The sequence below is a fragment of the Cavia porcellus genome, unplaced genomic scaffold, assembly GCF_034190915.1.
Source record: "Cavia porcellus strain 051 isolate PalLab524CR breed Dunkin Hartley unplaced genomic scaffold, mCavPor4.1 scaffold_6, whole genome shotgun sequence".
NCBI lineage: Eukaryota > Metazoa > Chordata > Mammalia > Rodentia > Caviidae > Cavia > Cavia porcellus.
Genome location: NW_026947489.1, coordinates 50997902 through 51023155, shown reverse-complemented (window position 1 = coordinate 51023155; position 25254 = coordinate 50997902). Strand labels below are relative to the sequence as shown.

Genomic DNA, 25254 nt, shown 5'->3' with positions numbered 1-25254 from the left:
GGCTGGTCTCAAACTTGCAACAGCCTCCTGTGTGCTGGGATTGCAGGAGTGCACCACCACGCCTGAATACTGTCATTTTTATAATGTAAAATCAGGAAGGTGTATAAAAACCCAGAATAAGTTAGATGTTCTCAACTCACTACTCTATCAGAAATATTTGTATTAAAAGGGATGTCGTATGCTGCAGTTCTAAACAGTGTGCATCATCCTGTTCCCATCTCAAGAATTCCTAGAATAGTTCAGTGGAGCAAAAGTGCCATCCTTGTGAGATAAGAAAGATGCTATTTTGATGTTGAAAGAGGACAAAGCATTAGTAAAAGAGGTAGAAATTAGATTATGTCCAGAAGGATTAGACATCTAAGTTTGAGTACCACAGAGGATTCACAGAAGGGCCTGCTTACACACTCGGCAGAAATGTAGGCTGAAAAAGATCACAGAAATCCTAGACAGAATGATAGAAGGTTTTATCTGTAGAGATGAAGATACTGACTACATCTGTATAGTCAAGATGGAGCCACCAAACTTTTCTGTGCTCAGGAAAGGAGGTTCAAAACATCCACAAATGAAGAATCCCTGGTACAAGCTAAATAGACTTAATGTAACTCAAACATGGTAGGTCATAAATTGCATCACCATGCCCCCCACCCAAAGGTCTTCTGCCCAGGGCCAGACAGGCTGACTTCCAGATGCTCCCAGCTGAAGAGAAGCAATGGAGCACAAACCCGCAAGCTTCTGCCTTCACTGCCTCTATCCAGCCCATTTTTGGCTTGAGGCTCATGAACAAGGGTCTGTCTCCACTGTTTATCATCACCCTCTGTAGAAAGTCATCAGTTCACTTGTGTTGTTGCAAAAATAATCTCTGTGATTGATGGTGAGGACAGTAAGTCTTCTCTACATTTCGCAGGCCTTGGGGGCCTATGAAATTGAGTCTGGATACAGTAACAGCTTCTCACAGATCTCTCTCTCTCTCTCTCTCTCTCTCTCTCTCTCTCTCTCTCTCTCTCTCTCTCTCTCTTTCTCTGTCTCTCTCTCTCTTTGTGCTTCTTGCCAGGAATTTAAGTATCTCATTTTTTAAAGCTTCAGTTATTGCTTCTGGCTCCAGGACTAGATAAGAGCACTGATGCTCATGGAAATAGCAGTAGAAACATCTGAAAAGTATCCCAGATGAAGATATCAGCAACACTATTCTTCCTACCGAAGTCCACATTCTCTGGATAAGAACCGATGCACAGTTGGGCCTCACCAGTTCCTAGGGAGCCAAAAGGCCACTCGGGCAGCCATTAAGAAAGTGGAGAACCAGGAAAAAGTGAAACAAGCCAAAAAATAAAGTTTTCCCCACATGATGGCTAGGAACAGATGTGCCATGCTTTGTGTTATAGTGGCTGCCTTCTCTCATTTTTTCCTAATTTTTCAGATATTTTCAAGGCTAAGCAGTCAAGTTTGTGTAAACTTATCCCAGCCCAAATAATGCATAAATGCTTCTATCATAAGCTTTAGGGGTTAGCTTTTCTGGTAGTCCTGTTTGAACTAGTCACCAAACTAGTAACTAGTGGGGCTTCATCAGGGTCATTCTGTTAGTTCCTGAGACAGGAGAGTAACAAATAGAAAGTTTAATGTATTCATCATTCAATAAATCATTCAGACACTGCAAACAGGAACTATACCAATAGATAGTTTATTTTTTATTTTATAATACTTTCTAAGATGATAGTAAGGATTACTAGGTAATGCATAAAACATATAAATATTTCTTACTAGTCTTCTCTTTTAGGAAAAAGAACACTTTGATAGTTAAGGCCAGAGGGCCATTAAGTGGGAAAGACACAGATGGTTTCTTCAAGAAGACTGACCAACACCATAACAAGGCCCTTTCTTGAGTCCAGAGATATCCTTTGTTTGACATTCAGTAGAATTCCTCTTCAGCTACTAGAACGAGCAGGCTAGAGACAGCTTTGGCCTTTTATGACCCATTTGCGTTTTATTTTTTGTTTTTTGAACCTCAATCTTTGAGTACTTACAGTTGGTTTAAAAACTAAAGTTTTGTGGTTGAAAATGACCAAAAGACTAATAAAGCTTCAGTTATCTTTTTACAAGAAAAAAAGCTCATTCCCTTGTTATCTCATCTCTAGTCATTCCTTTCTCCTCTTGCTGTACTAACACAAAGGCAATCATCTTTTTGAAATTCACAGCTCTCTCTATTCTGTCCTGTTACTTATTAGGCCTCATTTGACCAAATCTGGTCTGTTCCTCAATCTCTTTTTGTCTATTGACCTCCATCCTTTTTTTTTTTTTTTTTTTTGGTAGTTATTTTTTTATTAGTACATTTTTGTAGCACATAATGTTTGCATTCTTTGTGGGGATTGTTACATCATTTTATAATACATCTTAATTCCTTTTTTATCCTTTCTCTCCTTCCCTGCTCCATTCATCTCTTGATCTCTTTCCCTTTTTTGTACATGCTTACAGTACATCATGTTTACATTCCTTGTGTGGAGTTAATACATGCCCACAGCACATCTCAATTCTCCTTTTCATCCCCTTACTGTCCTCTCCTTCCCCTTCCCTCCATCTCTTGATCTCCTTCCCTTTTGAGAAAAATCCACCTCCCTACCTCCTGTTATCGACTTTTATTTTACTTTCTTATTGGTGAACTCCAGTGAGTACACATCTCTTCAGCCATAGACCAAATAACTGTGTTCTCCAAAATTCCATATGTTGAAACCTTCATCCGCAGACACACTATTTGGAGAATGAGCCTTTGGTGAGGTAATTAGATCAAAAGAGTGGCGCCATCACGAGCAGGGTTAATGTCCTTATAAGAAGAAACACAAACAAGTATCTTTCTTCCACACAGCAAGAAAGTATCTGTCTGCAACCCAGAATAGGTCTCTCATCAGAACCCAGTAATGCTACCACCCTGAATTGCAAGGAATAGAACTGTGAGGAATAAATAAATAACCTCTTAGTCTATAATATTCAGCAGTCTAGCCAAGGATGTAGCTCAGTAGCACAAGCACCTGCCTGGCAAGTGAAAGTCCTGAGTTCAATTCCTGATACTATATATGTATATATATATTCAACAGTCTGAACTGATTAATATGCATATTAATTATATCATGTACTATTTTATTGATACATTGTACACACATTAAATACACACAAAAATAGGAAGTTGAAGATTAAAGCAAACGGAAACTGAAACTGGAGTGTTCTCCTTTCCACGCCCAGTGGTTCACCCACACAAGCTACAGCCTGGAGACCACCATCCTGGGAAGACCAACAGTCACGTCATGGGTGAGCACACCGACAGGGTAGGTCATCAACATTAATAATTAGGGGACTCTCTTTTTTGCTCCATCAATCTTCTGTAAGTCCAAACCTAAAAACCTCCCACAGTAGACAGCTCCCTTTGGGGGGGGGGATTGAACTCAGGATTTGTGTGCTTTGTTGCTGAGCTATATCCCTGGCCCTAGACAATTCCTTTTATCTCCCCATGAAACAAACACATGAATTCATGGATAGGATCTTAGTGGGACAAAACTTTCATGTGTTCTCAACTTTCCTTGAGATCAAGTTGAAAAAAATCTCCATGGATGGAATCAAGTTTTAAGCAGGGCTTGAAGGGGGCAGAGAAAGGAAAGAAGAAAAGAAAAGAGAAGAAAAAAGGAAGAGGGAAGGGGCTGGGGATTTAGCTCAGCAGCATAAGCACCTGCCTTGCAAGCAGGCAGTCGTGAGTTCGATCCCTGGTACCGATAAAAATGAAAAAGACAAAAAAAAAAAAGAAGGAAGAGGGAAGCTCCAGTTCTTTGGTGGACTGAAGAATAAACAGTGGGAGGGAAGGACTTTATGGAAAGATAGAAAGGGCTAAACAGAGACTGAGCTAGCAGCAGGGTAGGGAGGGAGGACAGAGTTGGCTCCACAAGGCAGGGGGTGCTGGAGAATCTACACCACTAAAAAGCAACAACTTTTCCCACAGAGATAACTGACGATGGCCACAGGTCCTCATCAGGATATTTAAAGATATTTAAAGATATCAGGATATTTATGATTGGTTGTACAGTGAATCAGAGAGGCCTGTGAGGAGATGAGACCATCGTCTAAGGCAAAGGTAATTCAAGGCTCACAGAGAGACAGAAAAAGAACTAATGGTTGATGGAAGGAGGTGAAGGGGAAATGAAAAGAGAGAATACCAAACCTTGTCAATTCTTGCTATACATGAGATTAGTCATCGCAGTTCTGGTTATTGATGCTGATTGCTTAAAAATGAAACCAGTCTTTGTCCAGGGCCTTTAAAGGCAGCACAGGTCCGAAAACCAGGTTTTCAGGACCTTTCTCAGCTTGGGGCTGCTTAGCAACAGGACCATGGAGTGCAGGAAGATGCCTGCATAAAGTACTGTTTCCTTGACCCAGTACCAGGGATTCCAGATAGTTATGAGTTGCACTCGAGAAATGAACTGAGTCAGGACATGCAGTACATAAAAGATGAAGAAGAAGGAGAGTGACCTCAGAGCCACAGTGTGTGCCTGGGTGCTGCTATCACAAGGCCCAAGCATGCACCCCCTCATCTGCTCCATGTGCCGGTACAGGGAGAACATAAGCAAGATGATGGATCCCAGAAACAAGAGAAGCGGAGTGAGCCACATCATCAGTGAATGCCAGAAAAAGTACCACCGATGAAAAGTTATAATGCTATGAGACAGGGTGCAGTTTCCATGGACACTTTCAGAGGTGATGGTCTGAATGGTTACTGCATTCCCCACAGCTGTCGAGGTAGCTGACAGGACACCGAAGAACAGAGCGCTCAGCAGCAGTCTGGGCACTGACCGAGAAATCCTCCACTTCAGCCAGAAAAAGACAGGATGGGCAAAGGTGGAGATCTTCAGACAGTAGAAAACAGAGAGCCAGGCAGTAAGCCAGAAAGTAAGAGTGTTGACGAAGTCCCAGAAGATGTCAAGATACCTAGTTCTGTAGCAAAAACCAAAGAAGTTTACCAAGTTGTTCAGGATGCTTATGCCATGCAGGCAGAGCCGGGAAGTAACAAGACAAGCCACCATCATGTCGCCTGCAGGCAAGGTTCCACACCGTAACCACTCCCTGCCCAAAAAGGTCACCATGAAACCATTCTGCAACACAGCAGCCAACGACACCAGGGAAAAGATGACCATGAAGAACAATATGGGGAAGGAGGGCATCTTCTCCAGCAAGAACCTATTCAGACCAGCTCCTACTCCAGAAGGGACACATCCACAGGGAAAACAGAATCACCAGACAAATCACCCAGCTGAGACCAGAGACTCAGAAACCCCTCTCCCTGGATTTATGCAAAAGCCCAACCACCTGCATGGCACAGGTACTCCAGGATTTGAAATCAGAACAACTGCAATCTCGTTGGCATGTAAATCACTTCCAGCCCTGTGACACATGCCTCTCTTTGGGTAATCTTATATTTGCCTGTTATGCATCAGAGCCAGGTGCAGGGAAATATTAGCAGAATACAGGTTCCAAGGGTAATTGAAAAAACACCCACATTCTGCACGTAGTTTATTTTTTTTATTAGTACATATTTGCCACACACAGTGATCACTTTCATCATAAGAAATTTGTGCCTGTACAAAGTATACCTTCTTTTTTTCCCCATTCCCCTCTTCTTCCTTCAACCCATCTTTCCTTCCCCATTTATGAAGTTTTGTTTCCAATTTTTTCCTTTCTATCCTCTTTTTTATTCCTTTTCCCTTCCTTCCCTTCCCTCTTTCCCCTCTCTTGCTCTTTCTGTAGAAACAAGGGCTTCCTACTTTCCAATGGTTGCCCTCCATTTTGATCTTATTTACTGTTTGGGTTTCTCAGACATGAGAAACAATGCAATATTTAAACTTGTGTGTCCAATTTATTTCACTTAAAATTATGACCTCGAGGTGCATCCATTTACCAAAAAATGTCTCAAGTTTATGCTTGTTTATGGCAGACTAAGACCCTACTATATATAAACACTTTCTTCATCTGTTCATGTTTTTTAATTAATTAATTTTCTTGGTACATTTTAGATATACATAATGAACATATTCATCAGAATCTATACTTGTACACGATATATTTTGGTTCCTCTTTTTGTCTTCAAGACTTAGCTATGATAAATTGTGCTGCTATAAATATTGAGTATGCATATTTCTCTATGACATGAGGCTTTTAACCTTTTTAGAAAGATACCTAGAAGAGGAATAGCTGGCTCAAATGGAACCTGTTATGGATTAAAAACTGGTGGTCAACTTAATGCCAGTTGAATTAAATCAGCATGGTGCTGAGCGTAGATGTTTCACCTGAGGAAAGTTGCCAGCATAAATAGAGACTTGGAGAAGATGAATGAGGCATTATGGGTTTCTCTAAGTGACACTATTTGAGCCTTTGGTTCTCCTGGAGGAGCTCATCATGACTAGCTTCCCAGTGTGAGTTTGACCATTGTCATCAGAGGAGGTCAGGACCGTGTTGGTGAGAGTGGCTATAGTTCACTTTGGGGGAGCTCTGGCTTCCTGGCTCCAGAGGGGAAGACATGTACTGTTTGATCTCCAGGACAAACTCGTCATGCTGGTTTTCTGGCACGTACTCAACTGTTCTTATCTTTGGAGGAGCCCAGGGCCTCTGTGTCACTGAGGATGGCTGTGGTACTTTTCAGGACAGCCCTGGTCTTTGTTTTGAGTATGACTTCTCGGCTCCAGCACAGAATCCTCAACCTACCAGCACAGCTCCTTCACCCCACTAGCACAGACTTTCTAGCTTCCACCACTGACGATTAGGCCTTCTCAGCACAGATCCATAAAAAACACTGGTATGAGTCCTCCTGGGCTCTAGACCTCCAGTTGGACTCTTGGGAGGCATTATCATGGCCTCTAGATTTTCATCTGGCATCATATATAGGACATTGCTGTGGGATCCAGGACCTTGCCTGAATATTCTGGGTCTTTAGTGTTGTGGATAGATTTCCTGTGCATTCTTGTGTTAACTCTGGGTGACCATCATAAAACAATATAAATTCTGTGTCCTGATTCTAATTGTTCTCTGCACAACCCCTGACTACAACAGATAGCCTAGCTTGAAATTTTTTGAAGAATTTCTATACCAATTTCCATATTGGTTGCACCAATTTACATTACCACCAACCATAGAAAGGGGTTCCTCTTTCCCTATAGCCCTGCCAGTATTTGTTGGTGGTTGATTCCTTGATGATAGACATTCTTTCTGAAGTGAGATAGAATCTCAGTGTTTTAATTTGCATTGTTTCGAATGATCAATGATAACTGAACATTTTTTCATATATTTATTTGCTGTTTGCACTTGTTTCTTAACTGTAGTATTTCCTTCCTAACTTTTCTTCAAAAGAAAGTTTCCATTATTTCTTCCCCCAAAACACAAACCTTCCCTGTCCCTTTATATCCTCAGTAGATAGCTTTTTTTTTTTTTTTAATCCGTACTGAGCATCGGTACTCTGGGGATTGAACTCATGACCACCTGCTTGCAAGGCAGATGCTTATGCTGCTGAGCTAAATCCCCAGCTCCTATTAGTAGATAGTTTCTTTAACAGCCTCTAGACACCACATTAAGACTCACCTCCAGAATAATGAGATGGTATGTTGTCTGCATGTATACACAAGGCTAGGAATTACAGAGAAAAGCCTCCCTTGGTCACTGACATCTCAGGCTGCCAAAAATTTCACTGCCTGGCTCTATGTTAGAGTCCATGGTATTTCTGTCTAAAATGTGAGCTCCCTGACTCACACATCAAATCTGTTAACCACTAATTCCTTAGTTCTAATGTGTTTGGCAAATCAAAATTCTTCAGTTCCTAAGAAGGGTTGGAGGGATAAATAGTGTAGATAAACATGAGAACCAAGGAAAGACAGAAAAGGAAAAGTGTTCCAGAAAGTGTGTCCCAGAAGGGGCCAGGAAAGCAAGAGTGGGTAGCATATCAAGAGGAGAAGCTCAGATCCAAGCTGGGCCTCAAGAAGGGATTGCTCCATGTAGGATGATCCCTGTCCTATAATAATACTTAGACAGTGACAACCAATTTGCCATGGGCCTTGTCATTCATGAAGTGACTCCATGCATGGAGCATTTTGCCTTCATCACCAACCCTGACCACCTGCCACACAGAGTGACACTGGTTCCGCTCAGTCAGCCAGGCTCAAGTCATGAGCAAGAGTCCAGTTAAGATAGAATGGAAAAAGAAAGAAAGCATATGCACATGAAGAAAACACAGCAAAAACTAAAAAGAAGAGAAGTATGAATTCAGATGTCAAAGATTCTAGAGTTAGGGTCCTCTCTGATGACTGACAAGAAGCAACCCTGCTGCCAACTTCATTTAACATCACTCAGGATTCCACAGGGGAGGGTCTATATGTGAAAAAGCTTAAGAAACATAAAGGCCTGATAAGTATTTATACGGGAGACCCCAACAGAAAGAGACACAGCTAATGCTCAAGTACAGCTCGTGATGGAAGAGCTGCTTTGTTTTCTAGTAAACTTTCACAAGATTAATCAGATAATCTAGCCTGATCCACAGTTTGCAGCCAGCTCCAGTGCCTTCACTCAGTCCTCTGCACAATTTCCCCCTCCCCCCGGCTTCTTCCTGGGGAAGAAGAGGTGAATGACTTCTGTATGTTTCACAACAGTTTGGCTTTTCTCGAAATCCCTTGGTGAGAGACCAACTTCATGATGTCATCAACAAGCAAGTTGAGGCCACAGCACACACACACCCTATGGCAATGCTGTGTAACTGAGTGTGCACTGTGTAATACAAACACTGTCGTGTTATATAGTCACTGAATCTACAACTATTCTCCCTTCCCCAGCACTTCTCCTTCTCTGCAATATGTAACGCCACATCCATCTTCTCATGGCTGCGTGACCTTCTACAAGAAGATGGGCCAGGTGGCCTTCCCTCAGGCATGGGATCATCCATTTCTCAGTGATTTGCTATTGCCCCATAAATTGCCACATCCTATTCATACTTAGCCTCCAAAACATACCACAAGCAGGACAGTAGCTTTAGCTGTCGTTAATGTTCTTCAAATAGGAATGTGCAGTAATAAAACCCAAAATGTGTAAATTTTGTTGTAAAAAAGAGGGGGGGGGGAAGTGCTCTAAAGGATACAACTGCAAGTGTGTTTAGGGGTGTTAAATAGCTGACCATATTAATGTTTTTGGTTGGATCATTGAACACAACTGTTTGCAGTCTCTCTGTTTGAATGTTCACTTTGTATGCTTTGATACTGTGACTTGAGCAACTATCTCTAAGACGATAATGTGTAATCTATTAACTGGTGATTTCTTACTGGTTTTTTTTTGCAGTTCTGTATTACTTCTACCCTTACACTGCTTTGTTTTGTTTTGTTTTTTCTCTTTTTCCTTTTAAATAAAATTTTTTTTAAAAAAATAGGAATGTGCAAACAAAATAGTGTTGTTTGTTGTAAAAATCTGGGTCAGCTTTCTGTTTTCTGTTTTTGAGGGAATCTCAAATGCAGTTGATGAATCCACATCATTGGCAAAATGTGTCATTAGGATGAGGCCTGTGTCCTCTGCAAAACAACACCAAGAGGATGAATTTCAGGTGGAAGATTCTGCAAAACGCTACTTGCTCTTCCTTCTGTTTTGATTATCTGCATCAGTAATTATTTTGGTTGTTTATTTGTTTGTGTTCATTTGTGTTGCATTCTGCTTTGGTTTTTCCTTATTACCTTTAAGCATGCACTGGGCCATATACATTTCATTTAACAGGGCTTATAAATCTTGCAGTTCATTTTCACTCAACCTTTTAGGGACCTCCAGTGCATAAACACTTCCATATTCTACAACCTAACTGATGGCCTATGCCAGGGAAAGGCAGAGGAAGAAGGAAATAACAATGTTTTTAATAGCTGGACTGCATATTAAGGTAAGCCATGCATACATGTAATGATTTGCCTACAAGAATTAGTGCTAAATATCTTTTTCTGACCCAATAGACTTCTCATACTTACATTTCAGTAAATAAATTGACTAAATAATTTAAGTAAATAATTCAGTGTAAAACCTTGATTCTAATAGCAATCCAGTATAAAGTGGACATTTGGCTCTCTGAAAGTAAATTTGAAAATACCCAGTATCTTCAGTTACCAAATTATGGAAGGACATTTAATATTGTTCCATGTTCAATTGATACTTTGCTTTCCAATAAAAAGTAGTAAAGTTATTTGTACAATTGTAGCGTTAGTCTACAAGGAGTTTCAGGGTCCACTTCTATTCTAATCTTTTAAATAAAGATTTCTCTTTTTCTTTTATGAACTGGGCAGTCAGGAGCAATAAAATTGATCTCTCAAGGAATAAACCAGTGCTCCTTCTATCGTGTCATAAATTTTACTCAGCATCTGATGTTGCCTGGGGGTAAACCATGTCACACAACTTTCTGTGTCATGAGTTTACACAGCGTGAGTTCCAGAGGTTTTTCATAGGACGCCAGGAGTAAGAGAACTGAGAAAGGAAAACCACAAACCCTCATCAAACAGAGCTGTTCTGTTCATAGATATTTCATGTGCTTAGTTTTTAACAAGGATTTCAAAGCCAAGACTCCATTGTAAAAGAAAATTCAGAAACTGCTGTCTTCAACTAAAAATCAACCAGAAGGATGAGAACAGATAGAATTCATGTAATCTTCTTTCATCCTTTCCTTAAAACTCTTCTAACTGAACTATAAAGAGATACTTTAAAATTATTTAGGGGGCGGGGATTTGGTCCAGTGGTGCAGCGGCTGCCTGGAAAGCCTGAGGTGCTGAGTTTCATTAGCGGTACCTCCTACAAAAAAAATTATTTCAGGGCTTCAATCCATAACAACAGATAAAATGGAAAATTTAAAAAAATTGAGATGCTCCAAAGTAGATGAAGGGACGGCCAAAAGTCATCCTAGACTTGTGAGAACTAAATCCAACAAGAGTAGAAGGAAAACTCAGTGCAAAACTGACTGGTGCTTGGGATCTGCAGTCCCAGATGCCATTGAAGGCTGCAGTTTAAAATGTGGATTCCAAGCACTGAGGTCAGTGGTAGAAAGTTTGCCTTGAATGCACCAGCCCCTAGAATTGATCACAGCACTGAAGGCACAAAAAATTCCGTTTCCCAGATCATCTGTCTCTTTTTGTGTAACTGTGGGCAACCACCCAGGAAAAGAGGAGCTATATTCTCTGGAGCGCATAAAGCAGTATCTCTGAGCTTTGTGTATACTGAATATATTTGAGACAAGCTCACTGTATAGAAAACAGCAAAATTAGCCAAATGACTGTGTTAGCCTCACTGAAGGAGCACTACTTGTAACCTAGAACTCTATCTAGGTATCCAAGTGCAAGGGTAAATTACAAGTGGTTCCTGACTTGGGGTGGTTCACCTGATGATTTTCTGATGTTATACAAAAACAATAAAAATAAAGTAGACATTGTACTTTGATTTTTTGGAGTATGCATTTTTCCCAGGTTAAGGACACACTGTTGAATACTTTGTTGTGATGCTGGGCAGCAGAAGCAGTTGCCACAGCTAACAATCAGTCACATAATCACAAGGATGCATAGCCAAGGCCCTACAGGATACTGTATTGCTAAGCTATGACATTCAGTAGGTTGTATATATAAATGCATTTTCAACTGATGATATTTTCAATTTACTATGGCTTTATTTAAACATAACTCCATTGTAATTCAAAGAGGGCTGGGGATTTGGCTCAGCTGCATAATGCCTGCCTGGCAAGTACAAGGTCCTGAGTTTAATTCCCAGTACTCTCCCTGACAAAAAAAAAAAAAAAAAAGGTAAATCAAGGAGTAGCAATACAGACTTTGTAGACAAATGAAGTCTCCAAAAAGAGTTTATGTTCTATGCTCCCTTTTCGTGGAAACTACTGAAGAATGTAATCCAAAATTAGACAATACAAAGGAAGACTCCATACAGGCAATATGAGTTCCAGGATCAGATGGGTGAAGGGTACCATCAAAGTGATTACAAAGGCAGATCTCAGCATAGAGGGAGGTACACAGAGCACGGGGACAAGTCCAGGCTGGAGCGGGACAAGAGGCTCCCCGAGAGACTTCCTCCAGCAAAAGAAACTTCATTACACATGATGCAAAATCAATGGGAAGGATTTTAGACCAATGATAAAGAATTTGAGATTAAAAAGCAAACAAAACTAGGCCCTTGTTACATAGACAGAACCCAAAAATTTGTACAGTAAATAAAAAGTAATTGCAACCTAATGTACATTTCAACCATGAACAGCATTTACATTGCTATGCTACTTTAAACACAAATATGGATTCAACCAACATTACAAGAATCCACTTTGAAAAATGGAGGGCAAGACAGATTCCAGGACAAGGATGAGGAAGAATCACGGTTTCATATTTCAGGGTGAAAAGTATGTCCTTGCTGAAAAGTCACAAGTAGCAATGCAATAGCAATGCAAATGTCACAAGTAGCAATAGCGTAGAGGCAAAGAAATAAGCATTCTCCAGTTCCCTATACTGCCCGCTCCCTACTCAGCAGCTAAATATAGAGACAGCAGTTGTGTGGAGCAACAGGCAAATGGAAGAAACTGGAAGCAAGAACCACTGTGTTCTGCAAAACTGAAAGAATATTCTGGCGCAATAGAGAAGCAAAAGTACAAAATGAACAGGTTTATTGAGTTGAGGACGTGAGAAGGAGCACACAACCCATGGCAGCTGGGCTGTCTCCTTCGACCAGAATATGAGGTATGGGATATATGTAACCTTTGACCGGGGATGGTGCTTAGGGCGGGCATTGACAATGCAGGAGGAGCCGATTGGAATGAGTTGCAATTAAGGTGAGGAAGAAGCAGGAAGTGGTAAGGTTCCTGCTTTGGCCTTCCATCACGTTAGACCACCACCATAGCTGTACAGTAATTCATTCTAGAGCAAAACTCTTTCAAAAACAACTACAGAAATATCTGGCTCTTTGGACTACTACAAACTTAATTTTGATTTCTTTAAAATCTTTTTTAAAAACGAGAGAAGGCAGCATGGGAAAGACTATTCCTTTGGGTTTCATCAGTGTTGTGCCTCCCAGAAGCAAGGATTCATGTTCCTCGTGCAGCTGAGTACTGGACGGCTGTCCACTATGAACAGGAATCACAATGATCTAATATTACTCATCATTTTATTAAAACCTTCCAAGTATATGTTTTTCATAATCATTTGGAGAAAGAAAGGGCAGAAGTTGACATGAGTCATGTTTTGAAATGGTTTATTCATTTTGCTAAAAAAAATCATAATCCAAGATTTCCATTTTTCACTTGTTTTCTCTCAGTTTTGTCTCCCCGCTGTCCCCCATGTTGTCTGCACCCTTTAGCAGCCCCCCCGCCCCCAATACTCCTCAGAGTACCCTTTCCTGAAATCTCTCAGAGCTCAGGGCAGTGTTGATACCCACAGTGATGAAACTCATTCCTGGGATGAGGCCAAAGCATATGGACCCCAATGATGCTCCTGTGTGGTTCCGTGGGCTGGAGGATGAAACAGAGGCAAAAGAAGCATCTGCTGTCTTCCCAAAATGATGTGGAAACTCACACAATTCCTCTGAACATCAATGCCGAAGAGGAGTTTGAGAAAGAAAACACAACTCCAGTCTTCTAGTTTCTCCTGAAAATCCCAAGAAATCTCAGTCATTTTGTTTTGATTGAGTGGAAACTTTGTACTCAGTCTAGAGCAGCGCAGAATATTAAAAGAGCGGAGACAACGAGATAAGAAAAGAGTTTGGCTGTGGTGGATCTCTGCAGACAAGGGGCAGGTTCTGCCTGATATAGGCTCTGATGGAGGAAGGGCTCTGGGTCCTGATGTGAGCTGATTGATTTTGTGAGAGTGCAGGGGCTTGGGTAAATCTTTATGTGCATGGGCTTTGTGAAAGACTTTTGGGAAGAAGAAGCCATAGAAGGAGTTATGTATTATCATGGCACTGTTTTGAACCTTCCCCATGATGATCTGTCAGTTTGTCTGCATGTGCAAGGGTGAAGGAAAGAAGCATTTCAGTGGGCCTCATTAGGCCATGTTTCCTGGGAAGGGAATGGCAGGGGGCTTCGGAAACACAAGAAGGAAAGCATGGACCCACACCAAATGGCCCAGGGCTCACAGGCATGGTGGCAGGTTGCTGAATGAGTTCATTGTTTCTAGGGACAGACCAAGAAAACAAAAGTAAAAGAAAAAAGAGAAAAAAAAAAATAAGTTCTGGTTAGAGAATCCACAGCCTCATGCATGCCAGACAAGTCTACTCTTCCAGCCCCAGAAAAAAATACAGATTTTTAAAAATCCTAAGATATTAAGTAGCTCTAGAAACCAAATCCACTCTCAAGTTGAACCAACTAGCCTTTTAAAAAAGCCTAACATGTGGCTGGAATTTTGCTAAACATGTTCACAAACATCATTTTCTCATTTAATTTTATTTAAGAATGCCATATGTACTCCAGTTTTGCTCTTTATTGCTCCATACAAAATCAATGCTTACATTTCGTTCTTTGGAAAATACAATGCTGAAACTCCACCTTTGCCCTGAATAGAGTGTCATAATACCAAGTCCAAAATACAGTTATTTCCCTTGGCTGGTGGATTCCAAAGAATCCAACTTTATCTCCTTGCCCTTTGTCAGAGATTAAATCTCAAAATTCTGAATCAAGAGTGCTGTTTCGAGTAACTAACAACTGTGCTTCTCGCCTCCCAGTTTCTCCTCTTCTCCCTTACACTGCATATTTACCGCCAGGTGGCAATGGGTAAACACGCCCAAGCAGGCAAACGATAGAAACAGCCTAAGAAAATAGTATGACATTCCAAAGAAACTCACAGGAATGAGAGGTTTATCGTTACATTCTACAAGTTTAAATTAACTTAGAGCAGGTTTAGTTGTAAAGGAGAGATAGTTCAGACTGAGAAAAACTGGGCATGCGTGGTTTTTTGTTTGGGGGGGTTGGGGGGTGGGGCATGCGTTCTATTTGTCACTTTCTCAGTGCAATCGAGGCTAAATCTTTCCCTCTTCCAATTCATTGTTTACAATCATAATAGGAAACATTTGTCAAGGTCATGAATATTTGATGAGGCAATCTTTATAAAGACATATTTGTGTATTGTTAAGCTTGAGATGTTCATTATTAAGCAAAACAGGCACAACATGGAAAAGGAATGGATACAAAGCCAAAGAAACAAAATGTAAACCTTCCAAATTATCTATTATTTTCCATTTCTGAAGGGAAACTCCCAGCACATTCTGACTTCAAAGCCCTTGTTCACTTTAAAAAAAAGACTAGTTTCTATTTCTAACAAACAAATCTCAGATCTTATGGCAATGGCTTTTGAATGTCTTGAAATCTATTTCTTTCAGAGCATTCAGCTGCATCCTATTTCCTAAAGGCTCTTTACCATGGAATGCACATCCAAATCTCAAACTAAAGCTCTGTGAAGTTACCTGGTGGCAGGAGATTCTGAGATTTTGACTCTTTCCCAGCCCTTCTCTTCCCTTTTCATCCATCTCTCTGAGCCAAAGTCCAGCTCTACTGCTTGTCCTAGCCCATTTGTGCCACTATAATAGAATTCCTCAGACTAAGTAATTTACACAAGCAGAAATTTATTTCTTATAGTTCTGGAGGTCTGAGAGAATGATGCTGGCACCTGGTTTAGGTTTTCATATTCTGTCATCCCCATGGCAGAAGGCAGAAGGACAAGGCTGGGCAAGAGACAGCTCAACTGTCTATATAAAAAACCCACTCTAATGTTAATGACACTAATCCATCCATCAGGACAGAGCTCTCACGACCAAATCACCTCTTACAGGTTCCACCTTTCAGCATTGTTGCACTGAGGATTAAGTTTCCAACACACAAAGGAACGTCAGACACAAGTCCAAAGCATAGCACCATAGCACTGCTTCTCCAAGAAATGCCTTGAAGACATTTGCAGTTTCCAATGTACATAGTTGAGAGGTCCTCCTCAATCAAAGTCCACCTATAAGTATTGCTTATTTTGCTCCTATTCTGAACCTAGCTTTTGTCCAGGTAGTGGCATACCAAGGGGTGTCCTAGCAGAGGCCAAACCCCCAGTGAAAATTATACATCAAATTACAGGAGCTGAGGCAGGGTCATAAAGGGATGCTCCATGGAAGAGTAGGGTGGGTTCTTTGGAGTCATGAGTGCATCTGCTTTCCTGACCAGAGAGACAGAGAGAGAGAGAGAGAAAGAGAGAGAGAGAGAGAGAGAGAGAGAGAGAGAGAGAGAGAGAGAGAGAAAGCGAGTGCTGGATTCCCAGAGAAGGAAAAGAAAGGCAGGGATCATTTTCTAAGTAAACTAAGACCTGATGCAACTCAGGTCTGGGAGTTACCTAAAGAAGAAAAACGTAAGTGAGGCAGAAACAGCCTCCTATGCAAAAGATACACTTCACATCCCATGCTGAGCATTGGCCTTTGCATTAAAATGATCTGGGACTTATCTTTCCTGAACGATTATTTTAACATTTCTACAACATGTGTGCCCTATGGTGCTTTGCTTCTAATGTTAAAAACCCAAAGGAAGAAAACAGAATACGTAGTTCTGATTGGTCTTGAACTCACTATGTAGCCCAGGCTGGCCTTAAAATCACAGCGATCCTCCTGCCTCATTTGTCTGAGTGCTGAGATTACAGGCATGCGCTGCTACACCCAGCTAAATCATTGATTCTTAATGAGGCCGGTGCCATCCTCCTAAGAGCTATTTAGGAAAAGCAGGTTACTATTGGCAAATGGAGTTACTATTAGCATTCACTGGTTGGGATAGAGAGGTATCGAACATGATCAAAACCTTTCCTCCATTGTCTTGGTCACTTTTCTCTGGTTGCTGGGACAAAATACCTGTCACCCTAAATGAAGGAAGTAAAGGTTTATCTAGCTTACAGTTTTGGAGGTTTCAATGCATAATCAGCTGCTTCCAGGGCAGAGTGGCATGGCACAAGGGCACAGTTCAAGGCAGCAGCCAAAGCAAAAGGAGGAAAATAAGCCTCTTCTTCCCTCTTATATTGTACATAGGTCACCCCTTCCCCCTCCAGGGCAGGTGTAGCTCCCACAAAATCTCTGTGTCCTTCTCAGGCACAGGGTGAGGATGTTTACAAAGTAGGGATCCTGGCTCCTACTGAGTCTCTCAGTTGAACTTCTAAACTGCTCAAGTTAACACAATGTATCAACCATAACACCAATCCAGCAAAGATTTAAGATTCCCTATCATATATTTACTTGGGTGCAAAACATCTGCACCAAGAATTCATTTGCACTAAATATTAACACAATGTTTCTATGTTAATATGTAATCATTTTTCTAAGAAGGGAATAGTCAATAAATTGGAGGCTTGGGAAGTATGTTTAGTTTAAATCTTTACCATGAGTTGTTTGATCATCTCGGAAAAATCATAAAATTGATGACAACTTCACCACAGCACTTAAATTATCAACAGAACACATTTAAATCTGTCTGCGTTTGGAGCTGTGACATTCCTTGAGTCTACATAGGGGCAGCTGTTTGCTTCATTATGTCATCTGTTACATGTGCCCAAGACATTTTTATACCAAGATGAATATTATTTTATTATAAACAGGCTTCCTTTATATCTTTATGTAGCAGTTTTTAATCATATTGTGGACAAATTATATCACTTGCAAATTTAATTTCAGCAATGTATGGGGGTTGTTCCCTAATATCCTTATAAGAATGGAGCTCTATGAGACAGACCTGGGATTTATCTTTCCTGAACAATTATTCTAACATCCATGTCACTACAACAAAATAATTCCTTTTACAAACACAAAGGTTTAACTTAGCTCATGCTTTGGGAGTTCCAAAGTCCAAGATCTCACAGATACGACCTCTGGTTACAGAACCAGATGGTGCTACATCATACGGAAAACAGCTGTGGGAATAAGTGGTCACGTGGTCAGACGGAGACAGAGAGAGGAGACAACAGGTGAGCGCTCATAGTCCCTTTAGAGAACACATCCCTAGTGAGTTAAGGACATTTCACTGGGCTCCATCTGCCAAAGGCTCCACCACCTTCAACAGCACTACCTTGAGGACCAAGTCTTAAACATATAGACCTTTGGGGGTCAATGCCCATATTCAAACCGTAGCAGAGGCATAAGTCCAGAGTAACCTTAATTTTTAAAATACGGGTATTATACTACAGAACACACTGTAATCATTAAAAGAACTAGCTAGATCTACATATACTTGCATGGAGACATCTCTAAGACAGACAGGTGAGTAAAGAAAGCTATTTCAAGCCAGGTGTGATGGCACTACCTGTAATCCCAGCCCTGTGGGTGGGGGGGACAGGAGGATTGCAAGTGTTAGTTCAGTTTGAGCAATTTAGCAAGACTTGTCTCAAAATTAAAAAGTACCCAAAAAAGGTGGGGATGGAGCTCAGTGTGAAGGCCCTGGGTTCAATCCCCAATACCACATAAAAAGGAAAAGAAAGGGAGGGAGAGAGACAGGATAGATAGAAAGGAAAAAGAAAAGAATCTGTTTCAGAAAAATTTATACAACTGGCATCAGTTATATAAAAATACACACATTCAAGACATAGCTGACCAAACCATAGAAATCTTGGGGCTTACAGGCAACCGAAAGTACCCCAACCTCAGAAGCGCCAGGGCCTTGTGTCAGTGTTAACCACAGAAGAACACTTGGGACTCATCATTTGGTGAGGCAGCGAGAGCAATAAACCAATTCATTTTTATAGTCCAATTTGAGAAGGATGATTTCTCCATAAAAAATCAAGTTGTACACAGTCTAACAGTTACTTCCCAGATCCTTGCAGTCTGGGAAACAGATGACACACGGCTATGGCACCAGGCTCTGTGCACCCTGCCAGCTGGTCTGTGGGTTTCTGGGGGTTTCCACGCCCCTGTGCAGCTGTTGAGAGTTCTGCTCCCTCCACTGTGTGCTCCCTGATGCTGCTGTCCGTCTGAGCTATGGCTTTGCCTATAGCCATGACCTCACTTCACTACCAGCGCCCTGCCTCTCCCCAGCATAGAGGAATGGCCCCGCCTCCAAGAAATACGCTTTCCATCCACTTTGGATAGCAGAACCTTTAAGTAACCACAGAGACCTACTTCCCACAAGAAGGCACCCTTCAGATGAGTGTCTCAGGAACCGAGCATCTCCCAACAGCTTTAAGGAAGAACAGTGATCCACAAGGGATTCACACACCTTCACTCTTTCTATAACTGGACTTGAGATTTGTGCCTTTCAGGAACCCAGGGAGGCAACATGCTTTATCACTGCTTTATTTTTGAAGAGTCTAAACCCCTGGGATCACAAGAACCTGCCAGAATAGTCACATAAACAAGACTCCTATTGCTATGTGGATAAGTAGACATCACATGGAGTAACTAAGAGTCTGAGTTCTGGGTTCAGGCCACAGGGGTTTGAAGGTGACCTTTGCCATTACTGGATGCAGAACCTTGAGTTGGTTACTTGGTCTCCCTGGATTTTTAGTCTCCTTACCTATAAAATGGGCAAGCCACATGGATTCTCATAAGATTACACTGCGATGTTTGTGAACTGCTCTTTCCAGCTTTGACAGACATAAGAACTGTAAAAAAGCTACCAATGCTCTATCCCGGGGCCACCTGGAGAGGTGTGCAGAAGAAGCCTTCTTCTAATTTTGTTACCCAGCAATGTGCATTTGAAAGGCTTGTTTTCTGACCTATGTGCCATCTCAGAAATTATCCGTAAGAAAGTGAGAATTTCTCTGAAATGGTGCTGGGACAGTCATGACTTTGTTTCGGGGAATCACATAGACAGCATTGGTAGAATTAAGAATCGGCATGCTGAAAGGCTTTTAGGAGATTACAAAATATTTCCTCTGGCTTCAGGTAAAATTTTCTGTGTGCTCAAAGCCAAGAGAGATCAAACATTCTTTAAGTTCTCATAGCGAGAAAAGGATGCAATCAAAGACAAAACAAGCTTAAGACTGACCAAAAACGAGGATATTTGGTCACTTGCATTGCATCTTAAGTGTGTGTTTCTTGGTTTACAATAACTACACTTGTTCCTTCTCTCATTGCAGGCCAGTTACAATCAGGTGCCTCAGAAATCTCAGTGATGAGGTAATGAGGGTCATAATAATAACAAGGTAAGTGCTGGGCTGCTTCTAAGCTCTGTGCGTAGCAAAGAGGCAGCAAAGATTATATTCCCAGGCTGTGAGTGTGACAAAGGAACATGATACAGAAGAGAGTAGAAGATGGATAAAGACCTGAACAAATTTCAGAGCCCCTTCTGGACAAATAAAAACTTTTAGCAGAAGGCCAGCCTCACCAGGAGGCTGTGGGAGAGGCGGGCCCTGATGGAGACAGTGAGAAAAGCAAGGAGCAGATGGACAGTGACCTTTCCCTTCTATCCAGCCAAGCTGCTGGAGGATTCAGACTAAAGCCCTCTCCACAGCACAGAAGAAGAGGAGTACAAGCAGATGAGAAGAGCAGACAGCTGGCGTCGAACATACTAAACGAGGAAAGGGTGGGAAATTGCAGGGCTCAGCTGGAACTGCCCTGTTTCTTTCCCCTTCCGGGTGGCAAGCAGCAGAAGAAAACAAAAGCATTGGCCTAGATGCAGATACCTGTTCCTGGCGTGGTGCCTTCCATGAAAACCAAGACTCTAAAGCCACTGCACCACACAATGATTCATTTTCACAGAAGGCACTGTGGGGAGAGAAAAAAAGAACTCACATCCCATCCAAAACCTCCCTGCCAGTCACCCTCTCAGTCTCCCTAACTATGCTGGCTGTTCTTACCTGGTTCTTCTCCCGAGGCATTTGACAAGTCGGAACCTATTCCACTGTCTTCTCTCCAAGGCCTTCTTCCAGTTCTTTCTGGATTCCTACCTTTCCTTCTCCTCTACCAACTCCCCTTCTCAAAGTCTTCTCTGCATAGACACCCTACTTGGTCAAGCAAAATTCCAGCTCAGCACTACGGTTTTTAAAGCATTTTCCCAGCCAGCAGAGGTGGTACATGCCTGTAATCCCAGCACGTGGGAGGCAGAGGCAGGAGGATCACCAGAGTTCAAGGCCAGCGTGGGTTACACAGTGAGTTCAAAGCTAGCCTGTCCTGCACAGTGAGACTCTGTATCAAAAGTAAATAAATAAAATTCATTTTCCCAGTGTGGAAGAAATTGATTCTACTACCCTATGGTCACATTTTCAAATCAGTGTATTTTAAAAATCAGCGTGAGGCCAGGGGTTTAGCTCAGCAGCATAAGCACCTACGTGGCAAGCCACGAGGTTGTGAGTTCAATCCCCGGTACCAAAAAACAAAAGAATTATCAAAAATCAGGATGAGAATTCTATCAATATGATCAGTAGGAGGCTGAGTCTGAGAGATCCTCAAGGCTGAAATAAGGAAGCTATCCTACTTTTTTTCAAATAAGTTTGCAGGTTCAATGACTCCTGTCTCACAAAAAGAATTTTCAGGACACAACACTGTAAGAGGCAAGACAAAGGTTTATTAGCGCGGACTCAAGAATGGAGAAGTGAGACGCATGGTGAGCAGGAGGTAGATGTATTTAAGGGCTGTCTTCTAGATGGGTGATGCAGGTAATGTGTTTTCACCACCTGTGAGAGACATTCACAGGTGTTTGAGGTTAAACTCTCCTGCCTGCCCCCCAATATTGCTGCTTCTTCAAGACTGAAGACTTAGGGGTTCAACTTGCCGGTGAAAAGGGCAGATTAAGAGCTCAGATTTACAGGCTTAGTGGAAAGAAAGAAAGAGAAAGGAAGAAAGAAAGACAGACAGACAGACAGACAGACAGACAGACAGAAAGAAAGAAAGAAAGAAAGACCTTCAGAAATTGTAGTTTTTTGAGTGAGTTTCCTGGAAAGGGAAAGGCATGCATAACTGGCAGATGCAGTTTTTCTTAAAAATGCAATTTTAAAATGTTGATTTCCTGGTCTCCTTTCTGCATAGTTTTTCTTTCTACCTCACAGGGAGTTGGTTAATGTTCCTCACCCCACCCTGTTGCCTGGGCAACTCATCCTCATCCTCTCAGTGGATGGCCTAGGTTTGAGCCCCTGTTGTTTTCTTGCTGGGCTACTGTCTCTCTGAACCTAATCGCCGCTTCCTGCTGCCTCTTCTTAAGTCTGGTCTTGGGAGTGCAGAACACTCATGTGAGGTTATGAAAAAAGAATGCTCCGAGGCGTCCCCGGCCAACCCCATCCGGCCTTCCGGAGCGCCCCTTCCGGTTTTCCTGCTCACCTCACCCCAGCCTGTCACACCACGCTGCAGCGCAGCTGTACCTGGGCACAGCGCCATTTCCCACTGTGTGGTTATCAAGCTGTTGCCTGCCTGGACCTGAAACCACCTCTGCTGACTCTCATCAGCCCAGCACATCCCACTGACACTCTGCTCCACGTCTCCTCTCTTGTTTTGCCCAGGATGGCAGCCATCTAAACTGTCCCCACTTCTTCACCAGTCTCCACCCCAGACTCCATTCTGTTCACCCTCCACACAACAGCTGGGGTGAACTCATCAAGAATGAGTCAGAATGGGCATCTCCTTCGACTGGACCCCCTCTAATGGTCCCTAGCTCACTCAAAGCCAATTTTTAGAAGGTCTAGAAGGCTCTGGGCGTGCTGTTCCTCACCCAATATCCACCACCTTCCCCTTGTACGTGCGGACCTGAAACGCTGGCCTCAGCCATCTTCTACAGAGGCCATCTGCAGGCCTGCCCTGGACATAAGGATGGTTTTCTTCTCCCAAATTGCCTTCCCTTCCCATAGCTCATTCGTTCCCCACTTCTGTTGTCTACTCAAAACTCACTATGCCTACATAATAAACACCTTCTCGTGTCTTTCCAATTTCCCTTACCCTTACCTGCTCTAATATTTCTTCCAGTATGGTATTTATCAACATCTGTAAAATAGGTTTTTGTTATAGATAGGTACTCTCTGACTCCTTCCACCAGAACATTAGCTCAGAGTTTGTGAGACAGTCCTTTTGCCAATGACCAGTGGATTCCCCAGTGCTCAGAATGGCACCCAGCTTTTAAAAGGGTCTCAGTGAAGTTTTTCCTGTATACTCATAGCTCTTTATATCTGTTTCTACCAAAGGTGCCTTCTATTCAGAAGCATCTCCCCACCACCAAGGTTATGAGACCATAAAAAATAAATGAATCATCTGAAAACTTTCAGTCTCAGAGAGGCTGAGAAGCGTGGAACATCTTACACCTGGGAGACAGGGAGAGCCAGGACTCTGCCGAACCTGAATCCAACGCTACTTACCGTCCTTTCCATTAATCCCCAGTTGCTCTTAAAACACACAAATTTTAAGCAAATAGAATACACAGTACAATGGGATTTAGGTCTTGATTTTAATCTGATATATAGGGATTCCCAAGAACATTAAAACAAAAGAAAGAATGAGAGAGGGAGAGGGAATGGAAAGAAAGAGAGACAGAGAAAAGAGAAAAACAAAGACAGAGACAGAGAAAGAGAGACGCAGAGAGAGAAAGAGGCAGAGGAGAGGGAGGAAAAAAAAGAGCATGAAACGGGAAAATGGAAGAAAGAAAACTGCATCTACTTTTTCGTAACTGCTATTTTGTCCTGAGGATATGGAGCTATAGCATGAAAAGGCTGACTTAGCCATAGGCATGTCTTTCCAGCTCACACCCTAACAGACACAGGCAAGTAATGATTGTCTTTCCCTTTTAGCCAGCACCTCCTAGAAGACTTGGTTTATGCTTTTTATGTGTCTAAAGCAGAAACTCCAATAGTAAGACATCATTGCAAAGTCAGAAGGTTATCTTTACTGGAATGATGAAGTCAAGAAAGCTACTTTCGGCAGGGTGTGGTGGCACATGCCTGTAATCCCAGCACTCCGAGGCTGAGGCAGGAGGATCATTGTGAGTTTGAGATCAGCCTGGACTACAAAGTGAGCTCAGGGCTAGCCTGAACTGCATAGTGAGACCCTCTCAAAAAGACCAAAAAGAAAAAGAAAGAAAGAAAGAAAAAAGAAAGCTACTTTCACCCTGTGTTGTGGAACATGCCTGCAATTCTAGCAGTCCTAGAGGCTGAGGCAGGAATATTGCCAGCTTAAATCCAACCTGGACAATGTAGGGAGACCCTGTCTCAAAAAAGGAGTGGGAATGTAGTTCAAGGTAAAAACCCTGAGTTCAACCCTCAGTAGCACAAAAACAAAAAGAAAGTGACTTTATAACTAAAAATATAGCCACCTTTATAATTGGAATATACAATAATCACTGTCACTTTCACATCATGTTGACAAATATTCCCATGATATGCAAAGTTGTTACAAACAGAAATTATCCCTGCAAAACATACATGGAATTCAAAGATGCAGTTACCAGTTCTCTCACTAGGTGGCTCTCACATTTTACAACCTGTAGCCTAGATTCCTTCTAAACTCACACAGATTTGGATTTGTGTGTACTAATTTCTTATCAAAGGTGGGTTGCTATCTGTGCGTACAGCTAACAAATAAATGTGTATTTGTGTGCATAATTTAATAGGAACTTTCTAAGTAGGATCTGTGAGGAGAAATTATAATTGCTTGTTAGAATCCTTTGATAAATAACTACTTCCAAGCAAAATGTGAAATTCAATTCACATCCCATAAGGAGGTCCCCTACCTGTCATTTTAAAACTAATTCGGTTTATACCAATTTTTTCCTAGCCCTCTGTGGAAGTCAATTGCTAGAAATTCTAGCTCAGATTAGCAATGAGATTGTACATTTTTTGAATAAACTAAACTGATTTAATCTGGAAAACAAAGTTGATGATTTATTTCAGCCACCTCTCCCATGCTAGCTAAAGTCCACTTTAAACCATGATGCATTTGCCATTTTTTCTTCCTCCCCTGAGATCCAACTGCCCACCTTTTGACAAGGAACCAAGCTATGGCTGTGTTCTCCAGGGATTCCAGTGCTTGACACTTGTCTTGACTTGTTGTGATTAAATTTCTGACATGCCCCAGTTCACTAAGACATACTTGTTTTCTTCCTCTCCTTCCTGCCCTCCTACCTGCTCAGGCATCAGCAAGTGCATTAATTCCTCAGGTCAGCAGTCCTGTCATCTCAGGCCATCAGACAAGCAAATCACAGTGGAAATACAGTGATTTGTCATGAGACACACACTAATGCTATCACGAGGAATCCTAAGTCACAGCCCCTTTACATTTTCATTTCACTGATCCAGAAATAAACTGAAATAAAAGGATGATTATGGTGAA

At 41.8% G+C, this 25254-nt stretch overlaps 1 protein-coding gene across 1 annotated transcript; it reads right to left on the bottom strand.

Moving 5' to 3' along the window:
- Positions 1-4289: 4289 nt before the first annotated feature.
- LOC100727247 (taste receptor type 2 member 143-like) lies at positions 4290-5192 on the bottom strand. The gene has a single exon (XM_003475308.4). It carries the CDS (start codon positions 5190-5192, stop codon positions 4290-4292), a length of 903 nt encoding a protein of 300 aa, XP_003475356.3.
- Between the last annotated feature and the right edge of the window lie 20062 nt (positions 5193-25254).

Excerpts from the sequence above, each read along its gene's own strand:
- LOC100727247 (XM_003475308.4), bottom strand. The coding sequence starts at position 5,192 with ATGCCCTCCTTCCCCATATTGTTCTTCATGGTCATCTTTTCCCTGGTG.